Source organism: Bombus pascuorum, chromosome 1 (assembly GCF_905332965.1).
Source record: "Bombus pascuorum chromosome 1, iyBomPasc1.1, whole genome shotgun sequence".
Lineage (NCBI taxonomy): Eukaryota > Metazoa > Arthropoda > Insecta > Hymenoptera > Apidae > Bombus > Bombus pascuorum.
In genome coordinates this window covers 21,773,724-21,800,870 of record NC_083488.1, presented here as the reverse complement: position 1 = coordinate 21,800,870, position 27,147 = coordinate 21,773,724, and the positions used below count along the sequence as shown (strand labels likewise).

Here is a 27,147-nt window from a genome sequence, read left to right as displayed (position 1 = left end):
TAATATAGGAATCTTTCTTGTAATTGGGTCAAGCCGGTCTACAGCTAACAAACAAAGATTTCATTAAAACTAAATAATTTGTAATGATTCATCACATAATGTATGTGTATTTGGTATATGATATGTTTCAGAAGTGAAGACATTTCAAAAATTTCAAAACATTATAATTATGGAACTTAATCATGTCAAGTTTCTGCATAGAGCAAAAAAATAAACACTTTTCCTTGTATTCTTCTACTTTCATATCAGTTTCAAACGATGAAATACGACATATACAGTCTAACCAATATTTCACGTATAATCAAATACACACACATGTATCTAAGCGATAATCGGTACGTTTTCCCCACGAAAGAGTGCAAAAACCGTTTCTCGAATAACGAAGTCGTAGCAGGAATTACGAAATTGAGAAGAGTTTGGAAAGGCTACTTATAAGAGGTAGGGGTGAGCAACTTTCGAAACTATCCACATTCGAGCAACTGTCGTATTAATTAAACAAATGAATATAGCTGCCGGGCTTATCGAACATCAAAGACGAGAAATCGCGAGTAGGATGAATGGTAGCCCGCTGCTAAGCCGGCTACAGTAGTAATCCAGTGCAACGGCGAGCGGTATCGCGCGGAGAGACATGTCATCCGTCAAAATTCTCGTCCTTTTAGTGGTCGTTCTGTCAGGTAAACGAAGTCACGTGGATCTTTCCGTTAACGTCTACTAAAGATCGACTACTAAAGTGAACCGAACGTTCTTCTTATCGTATCTACATTTCAATCTATTTGGAATTTATTTTCATTGTGACCTTACCGAATTTTATTCAACCTTTATGATAATCGACTTTAGTTTATGATCTTTTTTAAGGTTAAGATGAGTGTGCGACTGTTTGAATAATGTACTTCTATATTTCAACAAATCTTGTTTCCTCGTGGTTCTAGCGTTCGCGCATTCACAAAACACACTGTTCAACGATGTGCAATCGGTCATCAAGTCGATGTTCAAGACCACCCGTGATCCCGCTATGTTCAATCTGTACACCAGGTATATAGAACATATAGTGATTTTGTTTGATGATTTAAAGGAAGTTTAAATGTTATGACTGAAGTTAGCTCGGCGGACATAATTATCCACGAGGGTATAACTCCTAACCGTCAAAAGAAAAGAAGTTTGTTCAGTGTTAATATTCTTTAATGCTTGTTATGTCATATACAATGTTAATATGCTTTATTTCTCCTATTTTATTTATTTTATTAGTTCTTATATAATATCTCTCTACTGTCTCGAACAAACCTATTACAACGATTTTTTCTTTTTTGACATTTTCTCATTCTTTCGTTAAACATAATACATATTAAATTTTTCGCTATAGTTTCCTCAGAACTGAAACTTTTCTTGACATACAGTATGAAGAGAGTTTTTACAAATCCTAACTAGGCACTGCAGGTACTTAAAATAATTAATTGTGGTTTAACACATATAAATGGAAATAAAAATGATTGTACATTATAAATATTTGTACGTTTTTAATATATGATTGTTCGATATTTAAGGACGTATACGTTCTCCATAGCGAAATGGTTAAAGACTAATGATGTCTCATAATATGCAACTTCTGCATAAAGTTCGAGATTTAATTTTAAGATATTTTGGAAAAGAAAAGAGATGAAGCAAGAGCGAATGTGATACGTTAAAGAAAATCCGCGCTTCTCCTTGGCAACGCGCGGTTCGTGCTGCGAATTTTTCGTCCGTGCAGAGGCGAGCTTTATCGTTTGCCGTTCGTAAACGATGCATCAATTTTTTAACGATACATGCAATCAGCAAGCTGGCAAATTCTATTCTCAGCGCTGACGCTCCACTGACTATCATCGATGCGTGAATATCGTGGACGCGCCTCCTTTTCTTATTCTTTTTGCACTGCTTTGCCTTTTCTTGTTGATCGACTCGATCTAAAACCGGGAAGGAAAATTGAGGCGCCACTCACGATGGCGGCGCCTCGAGAATTCCTCGTTCCGATTCTCGGAGATCGTTTCATAAAAACCACTCGAATCATTAACTCCATGACAAACAAAGCGTTTTATTTTTATTGAAACAAAAATCGCAAATCAACATAAGAAAGGTATTTTGACACTATGAATCTGAGATAGACTATGATTAAATTTCATGTGAAATTATAATAACTTTTTTAGGAAATACTAATGCGTTTTTTGCTTACTGATAGATTAAATCATTTTATGTACGTTATGGTAGAACAAGAATCACAAAGATTTCGTTACAGACGAGGAAGAATATCCGAAAAAGATGTAAAAGAATTTCAAAAAACATATAACATCAGTGGATTTATGTAATATGAATAGGTTAGGAGAAATTATTAATGAAAGAGCATTAAGTCAGAAATATTTGGTATTATTAGCGGTTTCAATTTTTGTAGGATAATTTGTAGAATAATAATAATAAATAGAATAATAATGTGTAGAATGTAATTTTAAAATAATTTAATTCTAAAATAATAAAAGAGCTTTCCTTTTGCAAAGAGAAAATCCGTTTGGCGAGGAGCAGCTGTTTCTAAACAACACCGAGGTTCTTTACGCATCTCACTTCAATGAAAGTCGACCAACGAAATTCATTATTCACGGATTTAGTGACACCGGAAACGAAGCCTGGGTACGAGGTTTGATAGATGGTACGTAAACACGAGCCTTTCTCGATAATTAGCAGACAGGCAATTTTTTGTCTCATAATATCGAATCATACCTACTCGTGGTACGAATTATAATTTCGATTTAATGAAACTTTGTATTCGTAATAAAGTTAGCGTCGCTTTAAAACGAAGCGAAGTAGAGGCCGAGAAAACGAGAATGAAAGAGGAAAAAGGAAAAACGAGTGCTAAGGAATTTCTAGAAATGTCGATGGTGCCGAGGCAGTGAAATTTAGTTACAATCAGGGTCAATCCGTTTCGGTAAACACGGAATCGACGTCGTCAGGTTCAAGGGTCAGCACGATAACAAGTTAATTGATCACTTAACAAGTTTTTACTCTCTCGCGTTAAGTTCCTGACGTAACTGTGAGAAATTTCGATTTAGAACTTTTTCAAAACCTCCTTAACAAATGTGTATTATCTTTTTGCCTTCTTTGTCCTTGCACGGTATATTTTGTAGCCAGAAATTGTCGCAAAACAATTTTGTATCTTTCAATTATTCCAGATACGCGTAAATTTCTTCTGCGTTACTTCACAAAATAATTTTATACCATCATTATAATCCATCATTATCCCAACCATCGAAACAAAAGAAATCATAACATAAAATAATCATACTCCTGAAAGGATCACAAACACGTTAACAATTAACTGCTTAATAGGTACTTTGACTTTCACGTGAATTATATTTGCATAACACTTACAATTCTGTAACGATTGTTAATATTTGTTTCATTTAAAACATTTGTTATAGTAATCCTAGATAACACATTTTTATTTGGATTAAATTCTATATATATGGATTATTTATTCATTGAAAATATATTTTATTAAGGTTTTAAAAGGGTTTAAAACCTTGTGAAATATTTTTTACTCCTTTAAGTAAATGCTATCAATTCACAGAGTCTTAGACTCTTTTTTTGCAACACCCTATATGTAGTTGCACGCTTCTTGACATTGAACTTGCGTCAGACTTGATCCAATGTCACGGTTTCAACGTTTTGACGATTTTTAATATATCATCTCTAATTTCATTGACTCTAGTCGAACAAAGTTATATACGATTATGCGTGAATGATTACAGCGTATCTACTTCATGAAGATGTAAATGTGATAGTAGTCGGATGGGGAGTTTTGGCGGCCGACGTTTATCCAGTAGCGGCAAACAACACACGGAAAGTGGGCGAGTTCCTCGGAGATTTTTTAGAATTTTTGAATCGCGAGTCGAATCTTGAGTACAAGGATGTTCACATCAGTGGTCATAGCTTGGGTTCACACGTGGCAGGATACGCTGGAGCCTACTTGGATGGACGTATTGGCAGAATAACAGGTATATTTCGATTAGGATATATTCATTGCTAGTCTAGAGTTTGTTAACCCTCTATAACTTCCAAATTAAATTTAAGAAAGCCGTCAAATATTTTCTAAGGAATCGCCACGGTTTTTTTTATAGTTGAAGTATAATTGAAGGTATTTTATAGTTGAAGATTTTTAACATACATGTTTCCATATTAACATACATATTTTTAACATGTATATTTATTTTAATATAGCTGCATTGTCATATACAATAAAAATAAATTGCCATATTTTATTGAAAATATTTTTTGTATAGCGAAAGGTTGCTGATGACTTGAAAAAATTAGACAACACTGCTCTATAGCGTCATTTAATTTAAATGTTACATATCCACGAATTTATATTTTTTAAATTACATTTTGCTTCTTTATTATTGTACTATTGTATTTTATTACTATATCATTATGTTTATATTAAATAATTTATTTACAATAGTTATTATTTTATATCCTTGAAATCGAAACAAGAAAATGAAACCAATCATAATTTTTCTTTTTTTTACAAACAAACAAAATTTCACAGTTGTAAAGGATTAAATTTATCACACATTTATATTATCTTTTTTTATTTTTAATATGATGTGGTATGATTCGAAGGCCTAGATCCAGCTAGTCCGTTGTTTGAAACAGTCTTCGGAATTGTCGATCCAGAATACAGATTAGATCCAACCGATGCCCAATTCGTGGACGTAATTCATACGAGCGGACCTGCCTTTGGATTTTTGGCTCCACTTGGCCACGCTGATTTTTATCCCAACAATGGGAAGTTTCCACAACCTGGTTGCTCGTTTCTACCAACTACAAGTAAACATCTTTTTTATTTCATTAAGCTTCCAACAAAATTATTTATGAAATAGTATATCTGACAAACTTTAATTAGAATTTAACAATCGTCGAACGTTTGTCAGCTTACTGTAGCCATTCGCGAGCTCATCAGTACATGACAGAGAGCATAGGCAGTACAGCTGGTTTTAAAGCAAGAACCTGTGAAAATTGGGAGAAATATATAGAAGGACGTTGCGATTACAATCCGATTGTTCTGATGGGGGAATACGCGTCCACGTCGTAAGATATTTAATTTTGTTGATTTTGTGTCATATAAAAATCGAAGAGCTTATAATAAAAACGGTCCTCGTTTATGTTTGTCTTTTTCTAAAAAAATGGAAGAATATTCTAACATCTTTAATTTCTGTTCAATATGTTTGTTTCATTTCTATTCTTTTTAACGAAATATTTATCATATTACACAATCGTCATAAATGTGTTTGTAATTATATCACAAAGAAACTATATTTAAGTAAATCATAAAGTTGTGGAATGTCGATAAAGATTACTTTGATAAAATTGAATTGGAATGTTTGATTTTTACTTAATGACAAGTCAGGGAATAGATTATTTTCACTGATTTTACCATATTTGAAAAGTTAAAAAATTCGATAAGACTCTTATTATATATTATAATTCGTTTTTTTATAAGCTCCTCCATTATTATGCATTCAATTACCAAACTTAATTTCGTTTTTAATCGTTTCAGGTTGCGAGGAAAATTTTACTTAACAACGAACGACGTACCTCCGTTCGCAATAGAATGAGCGCGAATAGACATTTGGAACAACTCTACATGATGATGATCCTGTATTTGCGGCATCAAAATGATCTGTACTAGTCATTTACAAGTTACTTTATTTATGCAGCGTGCGCAATTTTATTCGAATTCTACATTTTTCTTTTTTTTTTTTTAATTAATCGGACGAACGAGATCGAAATCGGTGGTGAACCGGTATCGTTTCATGTCGTACAACAAAAGTACAAATTATATTAATTAAAATGACACGTGTTAATGACACTTTCTCTCGTTCGCGTACTTTTGCAGAATGAAATAGAAATAAACGTTGTATTGGTTACTTTGAAATTTGTGTACTTTGTCATTCACATTATAGCAAATATTATTACAATATTCAGAAACAATAGACGGATCATGAAATGAAGGTTTACGAAGAAATATGGAGCTGTTGTATTAATAATACAAGGTAGTTGTGATTAATAAATGCAGAAATACAATATTAACGAGATAATAGAATATTCATGAACAATATCAGCGCAAGACCGACCAAATGTTGTACTGAAAACGTTCCTTCGGAAGATAATTCTGTACGATGAATCGAGTGTATTTTTCGTTGCTTCTAATAGTGCAATTAATTGCTACTTTGTACGCTAATGAAAATAATCTCATCCGTGATTACTTTGCGTTCAGAAAAGTGGAAAGAATCGTTGGATTTTCTTGCGACAACGTGGAAAGTGCGTAGCAAAAGGTTTTCTATACAGGTTCTTTTTAATTAAACACACAGGATCTTATCTTTATTTCGTTAAAAACAGATAATTTTAAACTCGCAAAAACCTTCAACAATATGTACACTACGTATATTTCAATATTGAACTCTACGGATGAATCGCGATTAGATGTGAAACAAGTTTTGAGAGCGGAGTACAATTGGTTGGGCGTTTTCTTGGATTCTCGATGCGATCGTAAGAGACACACTAGAGTCCTTGTGGAAGTAAGTAATTTATATTCAGAATCTTCTCTTACTTCCATAAATGTCTGAATTATTAATATCATTATATTACTGTCCTAAATCTATTCCTTATCTTTTCCTTTTCTTTTTAAATATACCTAGTTATTTAAGAATTGTTATACCTAAAAATAATTTACATATTCATAAGAATTCAAAGGTTTAATTGCATTAAATTGTTCTAAGGAAAGGAATTACTGTACCACTATAGTCTTAATCTCACATGTATTGAACCATTTTCTATTTTTGTCCTAATCTCACAAGTATTAAACATTAAAATAAAGTGCATAATATCTACTGCACATAGGCAACTAAATATTCTATGTACGATGAAATGCACAAATGGTTAATTTTGGGTTCGAACCTGAGCCATGTATTGGAAATACTAAACGATGACGCGTTCACTACCTCTACCGATGTTATAATTACTGTGCCATCAGCGAACGACTATATTTTGTACGATGTGTATAATCCTTGCAAAGATCGAGGAGGGTCGATGAATGTAACGCGCTTTGGAACGTGGAGCAATAAAACTGGATTAAACGTTACCTTAAATGAATCGAAATTCGAAAGAAGATCGAATTTGCACGGGATGAAACTCAAAGTTGGGGTCATTGTAAGTTGTCCCAGTTCTTTCTATGATCATTATCTGATTATTATAATTAATGAAATTAGAATGTTACATATGGTACACTTCAACAGATAGAATAGACATTAAAGTAATTTATAAACCAAGAAATTTACAGATCGGTTTTAAACCAGAAAACATGACTTTTCACGAGATGATGCTACAATATAGCATGAAGACAAAATATGGGCGATCGAAATTTCTCTACGTATTGTTACAACATTTGTCTGACATCTTCAATTTCACGTAAAAATTATAATAAATTCGATAAATTTATAAATTCTATTAGCAGCACAGTTTCCGTTCAACTGTATTAAATATGTGTTCTATGCACTTTAAAGACAATCGCTAAATATTAATCTGTGATTCTTTTTAAACAAAAGAATTTTTATTCATTCGTTGGTCTCTACTTTGCAGTATGGAGCTTGTGCAAATAAATGCGCAAAGAAGATTCGATAATTCCGGACCTATTTTCGCGGCTTTCAAAGAGAAGCTCATAGATCTTTCGGCAAGTCCAGTGGCGATGAGGATCGGCAGATTAGATAATGGAGACATAATCGGACCGGTTTGGCCAATACGGTATATTACTACTTGCTTCTTCATACTTCTTCATACCGTTTGCTATGTCTTGCATCTTATATGCATTCATAATATTGTCAGAAATAGTATTTCAATGAACATGAATAATTGTGTAAGGTACAAGAATTCCTGTTCTTCTTTTTTTCTTTTCTTTTTTGTAATTTCACTATTCTAATCCTCTCTTCTAAATTCGGATTAATTATACATCATTGTTGTAGGTCATGTTTTATGTTTCGCACAATTTCATCGACGAAAATTAAACCAGGACAATTTCTGAAACCCTTGTCAGTGAAAGTATGGTATGTGATATTGGCCATGATAGGAATCGTGACGACAATTCTAGTTATCTTACTAAGATTAGAAGGCGTGCAAACTCCTACAGAGATTTATGGCCTTTCTGTTTTGCTCACAATAGGAGCTTTGTCCCAACAAGGTATATCATGAAAGAATTAATCGAACAAAATTTTTGAATTTCTTTGACACGACATTTTTTCATTCAGGTTCCGCGTTCGTTCCAACACGTTGCGCAAGTCGTATAGCATTCCTACAAATCTTGTTCGTCGGTTTATTAATTTTGAATTATTATTCGGCGAGTGTCGTATCGAATCGTTTGAAAAACAGAGGCGAGAAGATGAACGATTCTTTGATTAGTTTGGCAAATAGCAATATGAAACTTGCGGTGCAGCCTACGTCGTATATTCGTTCCTTTCTTCGGGTAATACCTTTTATGCAGCTACATATTTAAAAACAAAATATTTCGAAATAAAATAAAATAAATAAGATAATCTTTTAATAATTTCTAAATAAATAGAGATGCTGTTAAATCAGTTTGAGAGACATTTTCATGAACATAATTTTAATTATGAATAAAATGTAACTCTCCATACAATTAATACTACAAATAATGTATACATATAATAGAACACATTTTTACTGAAAAAGACTTCGCATTTAAAAAATTTTCTTCAGTTTTACAATTTTTATGCAATAGGTGCCAGACAAAGAAGTAAGATATTTTTACGACAGTCGGTGGTCGAAAATACCAGAGTCGGATAGATATTTATCACTAGAGGAAGGACTTAATCGCGTGGCGGAGGGTCATTTAGCCTATCACACGATGATCGATTCGGCTTATCCGTACATCGAACAGTCGTTCACTCGCCGAAGTATCTGCGAACTTACGGAGGTTCATCTGTTGCGTGCTGTCCTCGCATTTTATGCGAGGCATCACAGCCCTTTTACCGAACTGATGAAAGTAGGGTACGAAAATCAATATACATGTAAATGTAGATCGACCTATTGCAGGTATTTCGAAACAATTTGAAAACATCAATCGAAAGAACATGAAATTAATTAGAAAGTCGAGAAGACCAGAGTATTTAGAAATTAATTGAAATTACGTTTTATGCATAATTTCTGTAACAAATTTAAAACTCGAACGAAGATCGAATGAAACATCTTTTGAAGATACGTATGTTACTTTTTTTAGCTTGATTAAAATTCAAAACGTTGGCATTCAGAAACGCGAATTGAAGCGATGGGCGGCTAGAAAACCATTTTGCCCGATCAACCTACTTATCGCTGAACCTCTATCGATTCACGAAGCTGCACCAATTTTCATGTTCTTGTGTATCTCACTGGTTCTATCGATTCTCATTTGCATCGTTGAGAATATCGTCTTCTGTCTTTTGCCAGCACGGTAAATTACAAATTTAATTTAAGAGAAATATACGAAATCTGTGCTATATACATATTATATTTTGCTCGCCCGAAAAGTTCTCAATTTTTTTACAATTAGTAACATTAATTAATTAGTTAGTATTATTCTACCTATAAAGTAGGATAGTATAAAAATTATTTAAAATAATTTTTTTTAGACCTCCAAGTTTCATGATGGAAAAGAAACGCTTGATCAACTGGACTTCGCCTGTGCTATATTTACAAAACGTGAATCAGTCTCTGAGGAACTTTTTTAGTAAATGGAGCCCTTTTCAAAATCCCTAAAGTTTACCCATTGCCGCGATATAATTGCCATAAGCGCGAGTTTGCTGATTAATCGCTATAACAACTATGAAAGATTCTCTACCAATTATTGTAGATAACAATATTTTACATATATAGTATTTTATCATATTTAATTATTAGATTTTCTCAAACATATAAAACCTTAACCACGCGTAGTTTCCTCAAAATATTAAAGCAAAATATACATTTAAATATGACCAGATCTTGAATTAATTATCGATATTGATTTCAAATTTTGGGCAGGAATCCGGTAGCTTGTTTGCTATTATCTTCAATCGCGTAATTAATTTTTAAATCCGCTGCCTTTCCTGTTCTCTTCCAATACGATACCATTAATATCTAGCTTATCGTGAAATTCATATTTTAGGCAGCCTTTGACAGGAAATTAATAAAACACTGCAACACAGATGAATAATAATAACGCAAATAATAACGCGGTCGATCTGTAACCGGGAATTCGATCAATAGCGAGACTTAGCTTGTTTCCAGTGGAACTGTCGCGTTGCGAATGGACGTTCGAATGAATGATTGATTAATCGAGCTGTATGCATTCCTATTCGTGACTCGAGCAATTTGCCAAATTACACAAAATCGTTCGACAAGCTTGTCTTTCACCGGAATCCCAAATCATACGTCCTGCATTATTATTATTAATATTATTATCATCATTATAACGTCATGCAAAAGTAATATCATAAAATAACGAGAATAATAGAAAGGCAGACGATGTCGAACGATTCGATTTGATCAGTGTTAATATTCGAACAGAATTTTTAGTTCGAGAAAAGAATAATATAATGTATACCTTCTTGTTCGTTTTATTGCAATTTATTTTAATTTCGAGTGCGCAAGATCATGTCTTCATCCGAGATTATTTTGTGTATAAAAAAGTACGAAATGTCGTAGGATTTTCTTGTGGCGATATTGTAGGTAAGCAACTCTTTCGTTGATCATTTGGAAATATGATATACCTAATGTATTTAGTATTAAAGTGTCGTAAAACATCTAAAATACTGAACTGATAAATATATATAATATAAATTAGTATTATCACTCTCGGTTTTCTTAGAAGCTTATAAACGGTAATTCGTATATTGACGACTTATATAAAAGGAATTATTTTCTAATACAACGTAATGTAAATGTGAAAATTCTCTCTGTGAAGAAAATGATTGTTCGAAGAAATGTACTATTTAGGCAAATTCATATAACAGTTTCTATATATAGGTGACGTAAAACATCTAAAATACTGAATGGACAAATATATATGAAATAAATTAGTATTATCACTCTCGGTTTTCTTAGAAGCTTATAAACGGTAATTCGTACATTGACGAATTGTATAAAAGGAATTATTTTCTAATACAACGTAATGTAAATGTGAAAATTCTCTCTTTGGAGAAAATGATTGTTCGAAGAAATGTAGTATCTAGGCAAATTCATAAAACAGTTTCTATATATAGGTGACGTAAAACATCTAAAATACTGAACTGATAAATATATATGAAATAAATTAGTATTATCACTCTCGGTTTTCTTAGAAGCTTATAAACGGTAATTCGTACATTGACGAATTGTATAAAAGGAATTATTTTCTAATACAACGTAATGTAAATGTGAAAATTCTCTCTTTGGAGAAAATGATTTTTCGAAGAAATGTACTATCTAGGTAAATTCATATAACAGTTTCTATATATAGGTGACTTCAATCTTCTGAAAACGCTAAGCACCACTGGCATATTTACGATAATAAGAGAACCTAGCGTGAAAATCGACTTCCGTAGGTTTATGAGAAGCGAAACTTGGACAGTAGGTGTCGTAATCGATTTGCGTTGTCGCAATGAGACCGCCGTACGAATTTTCGCTGAAGTAAGAGAAACTTCGTTTTTCACCATTACAACGATAATCGTTTGACAATGAATATCAATTGATTTTTATTTCAATTCAGAGCTCAAAATATCGAATGTACGATTATTCTTACAACTGGTTAGTGTTGGGCTCGGATTACAATAACAGTATTCCTTTCTTGAACGATACCGCTTATAACATAGTAACGGATGTTGTTCTTGCTATAACGAACAAAAATGGCTATGATCTGTACGATGTTTTTAATCACTGCAAATATCGTGGTGGTGCGTTGAACGTTACTGAGCTTGGTACCTGGCATCGTGAGTCTGGATTGAAGGTTTTCTTAACGCAACCATTAATTAATAGAAGGGCCAACATGCACGGCATGAGATTAAAAATATCTGGTGTGGTGAGTCCATCTATCGATTCCTGTAGACTTTTAGATTTTCTCCTGGATTTCTTTCTCAATTCCAAAATTGCTTAATTTACGAATGTTCTTTATCAACTGTAAACACATTTTTCGGACGGTTTTTTAAAAAAAATACAATGCACTAAAATTTTTAATTAATTAAGAACAAATACATTTATCGCTTAGTTATTAATATTGAGCGGAGAAGGGCTGTATAAGGGAGAGACATTAACAGTTTATCAAACGTTAATTAATGTTAGTTGAAATCAATAATTATGTGTTATCTCGTTAATAATAATAATAATAATTATGTTATGCGTAGATTCAATACAGACCAAAGAATATGCGTCTCGAGGATTACATGCAAGACATAAATACGAGATCGTTGGATAGTATGCATAAATTCGTACACGCTATGATTTTACATACAGGAGATCTTTTTAATTTCAGGTATTATATTCGATACTAATCGTTCGTTGACGCAGCGAATTTTACCTTTTCTTCTTTTCTCAGCGTTCATGCCTCGGAAATAATTTATTGGGACAGACATAGCGTGCATGGTTTGATTTTCGAATTCTTACGGTCGAATTACATCGATTTCGCTAGTAATCCAAGAATTATGGTGTCTGAACGATTGGATTACGCTACTCTAATCGGCGCAGCATGGCCAATTAGGTGAGACAATTCCCGATATATTAACTAAAGGCAATAAATAAATTATACCAAATATGTATATTTATTGTTAATTGCATTAGATATAGTAAATAGTATAGTAAATGTATCGTCGATAGCGATATATAAATTATGAAAATCTTGTAGCTTAAATTATCCTCAAAAACTTGCTTAGTCCCTCTCCGTTTAATGTCTACAACTCGAGAAATATTCAATGATACCTAATAAAAGAATTGTCTCTGGTTAGACCCTGCTTCATGCTGCTATCGACTTCAACGAATAAGATCAAGTTAGAAATCTTTTTGAAGCCCTTCACACGGCAAACGTGGTACGTGTTTGCTATTTTCGGATTATTTTCCATATTCGTTATGAAGATGATAATGAATCGCGAAGATATTGGCAAGAGAGAAAAATATTCAGGAGCGGTGGTGCTGTCGATAGGAATCGTGTCTCAACAAGGTGCATATGAAAGATATCAATCAGAAGTTAAATTATTAAATACCTGCAAAGGTCAAAATTTATTTGAAATTTCGACAGGTGCAAATTTTTTACCCAAACGTTTACCAAGCCGTATAGCGTTATTTCAAATAATTATACATAGCTGGATAATGTACAATTATTACTCTGCCAGTATTGTCTCGGCTCGATTGAGCGAACCCCTCGATATGATGGAAGATTCCGTAACTGTTCTTGCTGATAGTAATCTGAAAATTGCTGCGGAAGCTGTACCATATCTAAACTACTTTTTATACGTAAGTTTAATTACTACGTTTAAATAAAAAATTAATTTGTCAGAAAGAGACTTCGAGACTTGGAATTAAGGGACTTAGAATTAACTTTGAGACTTCGAATTAAATCTGACAAAGTTTTCCAGTTTTAAAGCTCTATATAATCCTTTAAAGAATCCTTTAAAGTGATAGGAAACATTGTTTAAGGCAAATGAAATCAATATTATGATATTAGTGATATTATCAACAGAAACTGAACTGGGAATCGGATTATTTTCGCAAGAAACGCTGGGATCCCCTGCCAGAATCAAAACGATATCTCCCAATAGAAGAGGGTATCAGACAAGTCGGTCAAGGAATTTTAGCGTATCATACGGATCCTAATACAGCTTACCCTTACGTCGAAAGAATGTTCGATTCAAATAAAATCTGCGAATTGACAGAGATTCATTTGTTCAAGCAATCGGTGATGGGAATGTACGCCAGTCACAATGGACAGTTCATTGAGATAGCAAAAATAGGGTGAATAATCATAGCATATATTTCTTTCATTTAATAATTAGATTATGTGTGTATGTGTGAATTTTCATATATTTATGAAGTACTCAATTTATTTCATTTTACCCATTTTGGTTTTAACGTATAAAACATATTCTTTATATTCTAATGTAATTTAATTATGGAAATACGTCAATGTTGCTAAACTGTTAGTTGCACAAATACAAAAATACATTTGAATCTCTGCATGACTTTCATTTCTACTAAATGTTTTGACAACTAAAGAGGTGTCTTCATAAAAATATAAATTTCCATAGACATCCATCGACTATTAATGACTATCTTTACTTAATGTTTTAAAATTAACTTACTTATCTTTCCTTAAGGTTGACAAAGATGTTTAATACTGGCCTTCGTAATCGGCAAATCAAGCATTGGTCGTCGAGGAAGCCACAGTGTCAACCCGACACTTTGTCCACAAGGAGTATCACCATCTACGAAACTGCTCCAGCTTTGATTTTATTGGCATTCGGAATGCTCGTAGCTGGAATCATTTGCATCGTGGAAAATATTATTTACAATCGTACGATGAAGTGAGTGATTTCACTTTGTGCACGTTCGTAAGTATGGAAATAAAAATTTATTTTATACTTCATAGGAGTACCGAGAAAAGTGCACGAAAGAGGAGCGAAACGAAGGGAAGTTTCAGCAGTGGCAACAGCAGACGTAACTTGTTAGATATAAATCCATAATATTCGTACTGTTTTCCCACTCGATAATAAAGTAGAATTTCGATTAGTAAGCTATTTCAATTAACTTATAAAATTAAAAAATGAAATAAAAGAGTTAGTTATATAATGTATATATTTGTTTGCAAGGGATCAACATTCTTTCTGAAATAAAAATTGTAAATTTTGAAATATAAGTAAAATTAGTCGATTGACTATTGATATGATATAGTCATTATCGGATATTAATAGACTACTATGCTATAAAACAGTTCAGAATCACGAGCGGTTTCGTTTTCTAAAGAGCCATCACATCAAACCTGACATGTTTTCTCATGAAAAATAAAAGAACGGAAAGGAAGAACTGCCAGGGACTGTAGCACGAATACTCTACTTGTAGTCGTTCGAGTTGCAATCGTGAATAAAGGCTAACAACAGTAGTGTCATGCACTTTTACAATTTCTTTTATTTACAGTTAATCGTTGCACTGTACGCGAGCAAAATGGATATGATTCGTGATTATTTCGTTTTTAAGAATGTTGGTAGAGTGGCTGGATTTTCCTGCGGAGAGATCGAAAGTAGGTAGTTTTCATTTTGTAAAGTAAGTTTCTCAATTTTCTAAAATAAAATAGTATTTTTAAAAGAGCAAACATTAAATAAAAGATATTTCAAACGTGTCGTTTTAAATATTATTACATTCTCAGATTTTTCTTAATTTAAAATTATTTTTATATTCAGAAAATTGAAATTATCGATTAAAAAATACTTTTTGGTTCAAGAAAATTTCGTGACGATTCATACACATAATTAAGCAACAATTTCATTACGTATTATTTCATGCGCATTCGTATATTTTCGTTCCATTTTTTAAATTACACCGTTCATAATGAATATTTACATGCAGATGATTATCAGATCGTTAAACTTCTCAATGATGCTGGGATTGGGGTGTCCATAAATCAATTTCCATCGACAATCGATATATCCAGATTTTTGCACAGTATTTATTGGAATTTAGGTATATTCTTGGACCTACAATGCTCAATCGCGGACAAAGATGTAATGGAACTTTTCTACGAGGTATTATATTGCTTAAATTGTGTTACACTTTTTACATTTAGCAAACACGAAGATGGCACCCCGCTGGGGGTAGCCACCCACATGCTATATTTTATTTTTATTTTTTTTTACCAATAAGATATAATACTTTACCAAATGTCCTTCAAGACAAATTGTAAAAACCAAAATAAACTAAAAAAAAAAAAAAAAAAAAATTTCTTACATTTGGAGATTGATACACAAAAATTATTATTTAGACCTCGACCCATTACATGTTTGATCATTTGCATCAATGGTTGATCCTGGGAGAAAATATGAGCCATACTATCAACTTATTAAACGACAGTACATTTAGTATCATCACAGATATCGCGATTGCTATACCAAGGGATGATGAGTACATTTTATATGACGTATATAATCATTGCAAATCTTGCGGTGGTTTGTTAAATGTTACGGAACTTGGTACCTGGACTAAGAACGATGGATTACAGATTACTCTGCGGCCAAATAAATTTTCCAGAAGATGGAATTATCATAGGATGAAGATCAAGATTGCTGGTGTTGTAAGTTGAAATAAATATATCTAAAAAAATTACATTGCTTAGATAGTAAGATATTAATTTTGTAAAATTAATATAAATTAAACTCTTAAAGGATTAAACTGAAGCAATATAACATTTACATTTAGAAATTCATTGTTTAAAAAATTTGTTTAGATTCATTTACCTTCGTGATACTTTTATACATAGGTAACAGCTAAACCTAAGGATCAAGATTTGGTGGAATATCTACGAGAAAAGAATGCTATACGCACGGACAATTGGTCTAAGTTTGGATTTGCTATCATGGAACACGTTCGAGATCAATTCAATTTCACGTAATTTTTCAACATTTTCAGATTATATATAATTTTATATAATATTATGGTTTTCTTCGTTTATCACATAACTTATTTTTAGCTTTGAGGTGATAAAGCTGGATCATTGGAACAAAAATGATAGCAATTTTGGACCATTGATAGCTGGCCTTCGTGATCATATCTATCATATGGGATATTTTCCATCGATTTTGACTGTCGAAAGACTCAATTATGTAAATGTAATTACGCAAGTTTGGCCCGCAAGGTACTATAATAATTGACTATACTTTTTATACATACATATATTTTTCAAGTCAAGTTATGAAAAAATACATCGAGCATTATAGATATTTTTAATAAATAATATGCAGTATGTGAAAGTATAAAATAATTCTTTAAATATGTTTTATAGAACCTGCTTTATGTTTCTTACTGTACCTTCGTCAAAAGTGGACATGAACTTAATCTTTAGACCATTCTCACGAAATGTTTGGTACATGATCCTTTTATTAATAATCGTTACAATTTTTGCTATGTGGACAATTTTTAAACTCGAAAAAGATGCTGTTTACTCTGATTATGGGTCCACAATTCTCATTATTGTCGCTGCATTAAGTCAACAGGGTCTGTTAATAAAAATTTGTTATAAATTATATAACATTGTTTATATAATAATGCTCATTTATTAAAATGGAATAAAAAATGGAACTTATATTTTAATTACAGGATTACCATTTATTAACAATCAATCTTCTAGTCGTGTTGCTTTTTTCCACACAATGATCTTTGGTCTACTTGTATATAACTATTACTCAGCAGCAATAGTATCCAGCCGGCTGAATGCACCATTAGATAAAATGAACGATTCATTGTACTCATTAGTAAAAAGTAAAATGAGTCTTGCAGCGTTTAAGGATATATATTTCAGTGTTTTATTGCAAGTGAGTTTTAATTTGGCATGCTATTGAAAACAAACTTTTGTTTGGAATTTCGTTTCTATCATACGGATAGTTAAATATTAATTATTCATAACCGGAGAAATGTTTCTAGTCTCCTGCGGAAGATGTTCAATATTTTAAGAAACACTGGGAAACTATACCGCAAAAGAAAAGATTTCTTTCGATAGAGGATGGTATGAAAAAAATGAAGAACTTAAGATTTGCTTATCACGCGGAGCCCGATAATGTTTATCCACTTATAGATCGTAATTTTGATAAACAAATGATTTGTCAGCTTACCGAAGTACATTTACTTCGTCCTTGTTCGCTAGGTTTATGGTCAACTCAACATAGTCCGTTTCAAGAAATAACAAAAATAGGGTAAGAAAACTTCATAAGAATAAGTCCACAAAAGTTACATGTAGTATATATTTTTCTAAGCGGTTTAGTAATTATATAATTGTTGTTGTAGTATTCTTAAGATATCCACTTCGGGGATTCGGAAGCGAGAAGTGTCACGTTGGAGTTACAAGAAACCTTATTGCAACAAAGATAAATATCATGTATCTAGTGTAACTATTCATGAAGCGACACCAGTTATACTTGTTTTATGTTTTGGCATCATTTTATCAGCTATTATTTGTTTCATAGAAAATGTAGTTTTCCGCAAATCAAGCACAAAACAGGAACAGGTAAAAAAATCTGGAAGTCGATTAAAAAAGCGTAACCAAAAAAATGTTCTACCAGGGATTAAAACTACGGTAAAGACAAAAGTACCTATTCGTGTAATTAACAAAAAAAAATTTTTATCTAATAAATAAAATTTTTCATTAGAAAATAAATGAATTATGTTACTCCTTTACCTTTGGTCGAAGAAGTTACGTAAGTTACAATTTTATAACTTTTTGCCCGATGTATAAATTAATTTTATTAAATAAACTATATGGATTACATTACTAAAATGTGAAAATACTATGTGGTATTATTCCGAAGTGTGTACGTTGCAATAAAAAATGTATAATGACTTTTAATATATGAAACCTCCATAGATTTTAATGATGTGAAATGTATACATATTGATTAGCAATTTGCTTATTTCTTTTTCTTCGATTTTTTGTCAGTCGGAGCTACAGCTGTTCCAGTGAGATCTCCTAATTGTTTTTTGAGTTTCAATAATTTTTCTACTTCTGGTTGCCATACAGATTTTTCTTCTTTAGCTTTTAATTGACGTACAAGATCGCCCTAAAAATAGAAACAACAATTGCACAAAAAAAAAAAAAGAATAATTGAAAAATTTAACATTTAATAAGACCATAAATATAATATTTTATTGTACCTGTTTAGCGATGGCCGCTTCCAAACTTGCTACGTCCATTGCAACATCTCCATTTTGTTCAGGTACCAAAACCGTTTCAGGTTTTTTCGATTCAGGAGATTTATTCTTTTCACATATGAGATCAGGAAGCTTTTTTTTTAAAGCTGAGAAAATTTGAATTTGACTGGATGACCATCCACTTTTATCGAACTTGGCCTTTAGTTTTTTAACTTTATTGTCCTAAAAATAAAGAAATGTATAACATATGTGACTATTGCGTTAAATTTAGCATAATTGCTTAAAAACTTCACTAACCAGTTCTGCAATTGCACTATCCAATGATTTTACATCTCCGTGTCCACCGTTACTTGTAGTTTCTTGCTTACCAGCATACTTTTTTCTTAATATTTCTACATCTTTATCCTCTATTTTTTTAAATAGCGGAGATGGTTTACCAATTTTGTGCCCCGTAGGAAGTATGCTTATGATAACATCAGGTATATAGCCATAGTTACTAGTTTGCAATCCTAATTGGGATCTTAATTCGCGGGCGGTGCATGGCATGAATGGAGCCAAAAGGGCTGATAAAAGACATGCCAAATTACAGCAAATACCGATGATCGTCCCAGCTCTTTTTCTACAAACAATAGAAAAAAGCACAACGTTACGCTATGTTTAAACTAAAATCAATGACGCCACTTAGTTCTATTAAGCGAGTGTTATTCATAAGTACTGTAACAGACCTGTACAACATAATTTAATATATGAAAGTTGATTAACAGTCACAGTCAGTTAACAGGACTTACTTTACAGCATAAAATTAAGTCATGTAACAGCAACATAAATCATGTAATCCTCACTGAACAAGGGTACCTAGGAAATAAAGATATTCTAATCTCTAATATAATAAATTATTTTACATGATATGAATTCCCACTAATTGAAACGAAAGTAACAGAATAAAATGGGGACAGCATGCAACAAAAACTAAAGATTTAATGGCTTAAATATATAAAATATTTATATGAAAACATGTAAAGGCCTACAGTACACTTACGAACGGCATAATCTCATTATGTAATTAAAACGAACATAGCACTTACTTATCGTTATCTGTTCCTTTAATTTTCACCCATGGCTCTTGGAATTGCATGTATTGATTTCCATGTTTTGAAATTGCTAAAACGTTTTTCAAACCATCACGTAATTTAGCTTGTTCCAAAGCATGTATATAAGATGATAATTCACGTTGAGCTAATACCAGTAATATTAAGTCATCTTCCTGAAGTTCTATCGGTGGTATCTTAGAATCAAAGTATTTTTCCGTAAATACTAGAGCCCTATTTATTAAAAGCAGTCTTTGAAAACACTACTAGAAATAAAAATCAGAATTCATACCGTTTATCATAAAAAAACAAATACCTATTAACAAAATTTCCAAAATTGTTTAATAATTCACTATTATTTTTAGTCGCTAAATCCACCCAATTAAAATTCGAATCTTGCGTTTCGGGTCTAACATATGCAAGATAAAATCGCCAAACATCAGCCGGTATACCTGTATCCCTAGCATCAGTTCCAAATACTCCAATACCTCTTGATTTAGAAAACTTTGTATCTTCATAATTGAGGTATTCTAAAACCAGGTTAAATCATTAATAATTAATTGTTTATATAGAAAAGTACTTAACAATATATAGTTATTTTGTCTTTAACATATTAAATGTATACCTGTTGCCATTAAATGTTTCATCAATGTATAACCTTCATTAGCTGCTAATAAATAAGCAGGGAACATAATTGCGTGAAATGGAACATTGTCTTTTGCCATAAATTGGTATAGATCAACTTGTACATCTGTAGGCTTCCACCATTGTAGGTATTCCTTCGTATATCTTTTTGTAATACTGATATAACCAAAAGGAGCGTCGAACCAAACGTAAAATACTTTATTTTCAAAACCTTTTACTGGAACAGGTATTCCCCATTTTAAATCTCTTGTTATACATCGTGGTTTAAGTCCATCACGCAGCCACGGTTTTGCAACCACTTTTGCAACGCTTGACCATCCCTTTTCTACTGTTGAGGACCACTCTTTTAGCTTGTTTTCTAACTGCAAAGTGATATTTTCTTCATTAAGATTTGACACACTTATAATAAATAATGTCATAGGTATCATAAAGAAATTCTTACCTTCGGTAAATCTAAGAAGAATTGTTGCGACTTTTTAACAATAGGTCTATTACTACATACTTTACATCGCGGAGATACAAGATCTGTTGCATTCACCAAATGACCGCATCCATCACACTGATCGCCACGTGCATCTTCATATTTACACCTTGGACAAGTTCCTTCTACAAATCTATCAGCCAAGAACCTATCACAGGACTCACACAGAAGCTGGTCTACAGTTTCACTTAATACATATCCTTCTGATTTAATTTTTAAAAAAAATGATTGTACAATTCTGGAATATAAAATATTATATTAGTTAATAGCTAAATAAATTGTATATTAAATTAATTAAGCAGCTAATACGAGTTTCATCTTACTCTGTTTGTTCTGGTGTAGTAGTACGTCCAAAATAGTCAAACCCAATATTAAACCATCGATAAACATCATTATGTATGTCAAAAAATTTATCACAAATATTTTGGGGTGTCGTTTTCTCTTCCAAAGCTTTAGCTTCTGTAGCAGTACCATATTCGTCAGTGCCACTAAAAATTTGTGTCATTTTTATTATGAATGATTATTTAATTTTTATATTATATCATGTGGAAAAAGGAGGTACATACCTAATAAAAAGAGTATTATAGTTTCTTTGTCTACAATATCTGTAAAGAAGAAAGTTATTTAAAAATATGTACATTTGTGTGATACTATTATAAGACCTAGTTATTATGAAACACACCGAGCAAAAATATCAGCAGAAAGAACACAACCAATAATATTTCCTAAATGAGGAACATTGTTGACATAAGGTAATGCTGATGTTACTAAAATATTTTTTTCTCCTTTTTTTGGCAACCTAAAAATTATGGATAAATTTATATTAATTGCGTACTTATTATTTCTTTTAAGATAAAATCATTTATATGTACATTCAAGCTTACACAGGATAAGGAGAGTTCTTTACATCAGGATATGATTTAGAAGACCAATTGCTTGAAACATTTTGTATTTCTTCCTGACTAACTGCTTCCATTTCTTTTTCTTTAGTTGGACTAAGCTGCAACTAATAATTGACATCAGATGTAGAAAAATATAAAGTATATACATATTAATAGCAAACTTACATCAGCTAGTTTAGAAGGTTTAGGATTTGAATTAGCATTAACAGGAAACCAAGATACAGCTTGAATACTGAAAATTGCTTTTGAGCCTCTTTCAAATTTGTATTCTTCAATGGAATCCTAGAACAATCAAATATACAAATATTACTAACTTTGACACTAATATCAACATAAAATACAAAGTTAATGATAAAAGACCTGTATAACTGGCAGCAATTCAATACTGGATATCCAATTTTTAATTGATAAATATTCTTTACTTAATTCATTTCCAATTTCTGTGACCATTACTGTAGACCATAGAGTTACCCAAATACATATATCTGCCAATGATAAGTCATTATTATCCTAAAATAATTTCAATAAAATTTTAATCTTGTGACAATAATTTGACTAACATCACACTAATGTTATTTTATTATGAATTACCTTAATTAAGTACTGTTTGTCTTCTAATGCATTATTAAGTTCTCTTAATAAAGACCATAAACATGACTTTTGTGTGGTTTTGTAAATCCCTGTATTACCATAAAATGCTATAGCTGGCTGTAAATTATATGATGTTTATAATATTTCATTAATTTATATTATTATATACATAAACACTCATAATTAATTTATTATTCTTTACCTGTAACCGAGATATTTCCCATTCCAACCATTTATTATTAAGAATTTTTGACTCTTGAGATGAAGAAGGTACTATGAGCTGCATTGCTGCATTAGTACTAAATAGTACTAACCCAGATGAAAGTTCAATAGAAGGTAAACGGCTCAAAAAGCCAACTATACATAAAATAAGAAAACTCACTTTATATTAATTGAAATACTGAAATGACTTAAAAATCACAATAAACCTCTGGTTTAATTGGTCAATTTAAATCATATTTTTTCATCGAATATATGATTTATAATACCAAAAATCATTTTCTGGTGTCATGTAATGATTATTGAATGAACAATCATCGAACAACAAAGTATATCTACTTTAATAGTAAGATGTTATTCCAAATGGAAATCAAAATATTTTATCACTCTAATTTCAAGGATAGCAAGATAATGATATTGAAACATAAATGATATAATAAATACATATATATTAAACTCTGCTAATTAAAAATTCTAGATTGTTTAAAGAATTTGTAAAAGGTCAATGGATTTTAAAATGATGAAAACAACCTACAAGTGAAACAAACATATGGTATTTCATCATATGATCAAAAATCGGATTACTTGGGGCGGAAACATTAAATTTCTTACCTTTTGGCTGTACCGTTTTTACGGTAACAGCATGTTGTGCTACTTTAGCTGCAATTACTAGCTTTAAAGTATTCGGATTGCCCTCGTTCGTTGAAATATTCATTTTCATTAATAAGTTAATAAATATTCACAATAAATATATGAAAATATTTTCAGCACACAACCGACACATGTGAGCGACAAGTAAATGCAGTCTGTAAGCAGATACCATGAACAATTTCACAGCACATTGCCAATCTATTCGAAACTAACCTCATTCTACTAACCTCAAAAGTTTAAATACACTTTGTCATTCATATACTTGTTTAACAAAATCCATTAGAATCTTTTTGGTTATGTAAAACTAAATCACAAAACGAATAATTGTTCATTCGTTTAATATAATGTAATATAAAATTGAAAATACACTAAATGACAGTTGGTAATACCGAAAGTTGTTATTGCATCTACGAGCATTTTAATTCTAACATTTAACATTCATTGTAAGAACTTTTTGCTAATAAAATCTATAAATTTAAGCACAGTTATATTTTCACCTTTAAATATTTTTCTTTCATACAATACATAATAAATATTTTCATAAGTACATATAGGTACAAATTTAGTGAATAGTGGTGCCCTCTGGCGTGAATTGTATATATTATTAAGGAGAATTTGATTCTGTGGCGAAGTTTAATGAAGTCTAACATTTGAATTTTACAGCAATTTTAATTTATTATTAATATTATTTAATGTCAAATGATATATAACATAGAATATAAATTTAATTTACGTAATATTTCTTATAACAGTTTTTCTTATAAAATTTTATTTTTTCTTGCAGATCGTGTAAAATAAGTTTAGGGGAATACCCTTATTTCTATTTATATCTTGCATTTTTATGTATTTTCAATTATTTAAAATTTAAAAGAAAATGACTATTTTATTCACATGTATTTTTGTAAGTTGTATATTCTTATCATATTGTGCAGAAAACATTGTACTAATTATTGCTGATGATTTGGATATATTTCTTGATGGCATGGTAAATATGAAAAAAAATAGAAATAAAAAATGAATAAACATACGAACTAATTAATTGTTATTTTTAGACACCAATGCAAAGTACACTGGAATTAATTGGGAGTAAAGGTGCAACATTTTCAAATTGTGTAAGATGGAAATTTAATTTCTTAATAAATAATTATTAATTAGGACCATGTTTAACATTAAAGTATATTAATAAAATATTTCTTTTAATAATTAGTTCGTCGCTTCACCTATTTGTTGCCCAAATAGAGCATCAATTTTAACTGGAACATATCAACATAATCATTTAGTAGTAAATAATTCAATTAATGGAGGATGTAACAGTATCGAATGGCAAAAACTACAAGAACCAAATACATTTGCAGCACACTTGAAAAAAGAAATGCTTTATAAAACTTTTTATGGTGGAAAATATTTAAATCAGGTACATATCTATAAAATATTATAAACTGTAATTAGTTGAACATAAAGTGTTCCTAATTTAATTAAAAAAATTTTATGGAGTATGGAGAAAAAATAGTAGGTGGATCCTCTCATGTACCTGAAGGATGGGATTGGTGGGTTGGACTTATTGGAAATTCAAAATATTATAATTATTCCTTATCTATTAATGGAACTGAAAAAAAATTTGGTAGTGAACCAAATGATTATCTTACTGATGTAATTGTAAGTATGGAAAGATCATGTGTACATATGTACATACTTTTATAGTATACTTAAAATTATCTTCTTTCAGAGTGATTTGGCAATAGATTTCATTAAGGCACATAATTCAAATAGTGAACCATTTCTTATGGTTTTAGCACCGCCTGCACCACATGCACCTTTTATACCAGCAATGAGGCATATTGATAAATATAAAGATGTGATAGCTAAAAGAACACCTAATTTCAATACACAGACTCAAATGGTATAAAATAATTTTTGTACAAATTTTGATGCCACTATGTTAAACTGTATTATTTAATAGGACAAGCATTGGCTAGTACAAAGGGGACCATCTCCACTTCCTGATAATTTATTGCCTAAGTTAGATGAAATCTACAGAAGGAGATGGGAAACATTGCTAGCTGTTGATGAACTTGTAGAGAATGTATATGAAGCTTTAAAAGTGGGAAATCTTTTAAATAATACTTATATTATATTTACATCAGATAATGGATATCATATTGGTAGTATATTTTGCGTTTAAATAAATTTTAACATAAATCAGATATGAATTAAAATGGATTGTACATATTATTTTAGGCCAATTCAGTATGCCGATAGATAAACGCCAACCATATGAAACAGATATTAAAGTTCCATTATTAATACGAGGTCCTGGAATTACACCATCAAAGATTGTTGCACCTGTCAGCAGTGTTGACTTATTTGCAACAATTTTAGGAATAGCTGGTATACAACGTCCATCTGATGGAATGTCATTTTTGAGAAAGATATTGCCAAAAGATAGAACTCTCTTAATAGAGTATAGAGGAGAAAAATCTAAAGGTATTCCATCCTCAGGTTGTCCAAGTGATTATGATCCAAACCTTACAGTATGTATTAGATATATAAGAACAGTTATACGCAAAATGTATATGATATAAATTTTATTTTTGCGGAATTTATCATCTTCACAGTTATGTTCCAAAGATATGGCATGCAAATGTCAAGATGCTGCAAATAATACTTTTAGTTGCATACGACGTGTATCTCCAAAATTCAACAATATTTTCTGTATTTTTGAAGACGATAAGGTACTGTTAATAATAAGAATAATAAAGTAACGTAAAAATAAAGTAATCATTAATGATATTTGTTATTTTTTATAGCATTATATTGAAGCATACAATATAACTACAGATAAGTATCAACTAGAAAATATTGGATATACTATGAAACGTCATCATAGATACAGATTGAGGAAAAGTCTGAAAAGAATGAGTATTTGTAAAAACGAAGATTGTATTGTTACAAATATGGAAAACATATATGTTTAAGTTTCAATGTATTATAGATTTCATTAGTATATCTTATTTGACTATATACATTTTAAATTTATAATATGAGTTTCCGTATAAAGATCTTTTATTATGTAATTAGTGAAATATTTATAAAATCCAATATTCATTTTCTTACGAATTTATTTTATGTTTATTATATCTATAAACGTATGAACCATTAAATATGAACCATTAAAAGTTGGAAATGCCGACGGCCGTCTTACTTCGAATTACTGCATTTATGGAAATCATGAGCGAAGAATACGCCGCGAATCTGGATATAAGAATAACTCGTCTTGCTTCCCGGGAACCTCGGGCAAACTGTTTTCTTAGCAAATATTTTTATTAAAGCCCCGCGGTTCGAATATCTGAATAGCAATCGCGCTATTCGGGGGTGGAGAAAAAGAAAACTGAATGAAGACAGAACGTAGAAATATGCTTTTGCCATATCCATAAATTTAATCTATTAAAACGTTTTGAATCGTTTAAGGATTTATGAAATATTATGATAGTAAAATTATCCTGTAAATTATTAAGATCAACGTTAAAAAATATTCTGTTATTTTTTATATTTTATACTTTAAAGAATAAAATTTTATAATTTTGTTTTCAACAAATCGCACAAATATTGGTTAATAAATTTTTAAATTTATATAGACTCTATTCTTCTG

At 31.1% G+C, this 27,147-nt stretch overlaps 5 protein-coding genes across 9 annotated transcripts; 4 read left to right on the top strand and 1 right to left on the bottom strand.

Annotated features, from left to right (window-relative positions):
• Positions 1-466: 466 nt before the first annotated feature.
• On the top strand, positions 467-5,956 carry LOC132908349 (endothelial lipase-like). Of its 3 annotated transcripts, XM_060962295.1 has the most exons (7): positions 471-674; positions 930-1,032; positions 2,523-2,671; positions 3,771-4,016; positions 4,642-4,848; positions 4,953-5,109; positions 5,579-5,956. In XM_060962295.1, the coding sequence occupies exons 1-7, from the start codon at positions 629-631 to the stop codon at positions 5,634-5,636; spliced, it is 966 nt and encodes a 321-aa protein (XP_060818278.1). In that variant the 5' UTR covers positions 471-628; the 3' UTR covers positions 5,637-5,956. The 3 variants fall into 3 exon arrangements, with proteins under 3 accessions (XP_060818294.1, XP_060818278.1, XP_060818283.1); XM_060962311.1 differs by lacking the exon at positions 5,579-5,956 and having other exon boundaries at positions 467-674; positions 4,925-5,095; XM_060962300.1 differs by lacking the exons at positions 471-674; positions 930-1,032 and adding an exon at positions 2,238-2,345.
• Positions 5,957-6,261: 305 nt separating this feature from the next.
• On the top strand, positions 6,262-15,416 carry LOC132915456 (uncharacterized). Its single transcript, XM_060975265.1, has 19 exons — positions 6,262-6,599; positions 6,922-7,230; positions 7,361-7,488; positions 7,660-7,821; positions 8,040-8,254; positions 8,322-8,536; positions 8,813-9,081; positions 9,311-9,520; positions 9,699-9,819; positions 11,152-11,295; positions 11,533-11,715; positions 11,795-12,103; positions 12,426-12,553; positions 12,617-12,778; positions 13,023-13,234; positions 13,313-13,527; positions 13,754-14,025; positions 14,388-14,594; positions 14,660-15,416. The coding sequence occupies exons 1-19, from the start codon at positions 6,453-6,455 to the stop codon at positions 14,751-14,753; spliced, it is 3,702 nt and encodes a 1,233-aa protein (XP_060831248.1). The 5' UTR covers positions 6,262-6,452; the 3' UTR covers positions 14,754-15,416.
• Positions 15,417-15,516: 100 nt separating this feature from the next.
• Positions 15,517-18,409, top strand: LOC132908326 (ionotropic receptor 75a-like). Its single transcript, XM_060962258.1, has 8 exons — positions 15,517-15,809; positions 16,046-16,354; positions 16,541-16,668; positions 16,751-16,915; positions 17,063-17,274; positions 17,377-17,591; positions 17,701-17,969; positions 18,061-18,409. Exons 1-8 carry the CDS (start codon positions 15,567-15,569, stop codon positions 18,407-18,409), a joined length of 1,890 nt encoding a protein of 629 aa, XP_060818241.1. The 5' UTR covers positions 15,517-15,566.
• On the bottom strand, positions 17,989-23,778 carry LOC132908313 (methionine--tRNA ligase, cytoplasmic). Of its 3 annotated transcripts, XM_060962244.1 has the most exons (17): positions 23,460-23,778; positions 23,187-23,378; positions 22,831-22,985; positions 22,629-22,745; positions 22,398-22,547; positions 22,203-22,319; positions 22,020-22,141; positions 21,818-21,934; positions 21,702-21,740; positions 21,459-21,623; positions 21,097-21,373; positions 20,635-21,016; positions 20,326-20,539; positions 20,007-20,243; positions 19,219-19,540; positions 18,925-19,143; positions 17,989-18,830 (listed from the first exon to the last, which is right to left on the bottom strand). In XM_060962244.1, exons 3-17 carry the CDS (start codon positions 22,912-22,914, stop codon positions 18,681-18,683), a joined length of 2,712 nt encoding a protein of 903 aa, XP_060818227.1. In that variant the 5' UTR covers positions 22,915-22,985; positions 23,187-23,378; positions 23,460-23,778; the 3' UTR covers positions 17,989-18,680. The 3 variants fall into 3 exon arrangements, with proteins under 3 accessions (XP_060818227.1, XP_060818209.1, XP_060818218.1); XM_060962226.1 differs by lacking the exon at positions 23,187-23,378; XM_060962235.1 differs by lacking the exon at positions 23,187-23,378 and having other exon boundaries at positions 22,020-22,135.
• Positions 23,779-24,126: 348 nt separating this feature from the next.
• LOC132908331 (N-acetylglucosamine-6-sulfatase-like) lies at positions 24,127-26,615 on the top strand. The gene is made up of 9 exons (XM_060962272.1): positions 24,127-24,483; positions 24,551-24,610; positions 24,706-24,912; positions 24,993-25,154; positions 25,225-25,398; positions 25,459-25,660; positions 25,737-26,029; positions 26,114-26,230; positions 26,306-26,615. Exons 1-9 carry the CDS (start codon positions 24,373-24,375, stop codon positions 26,471-26,473), a joined length of 1,494 nt encoding a protein of 497 aa, XP_060818255.1. The 5' UTR covers positions 24,127-24,372; the 3' UTR covers positions 26,474-26,615.
• The last annotated feature ends 532 nt before the right edge of the window (positions 26,616-27,147 follow it).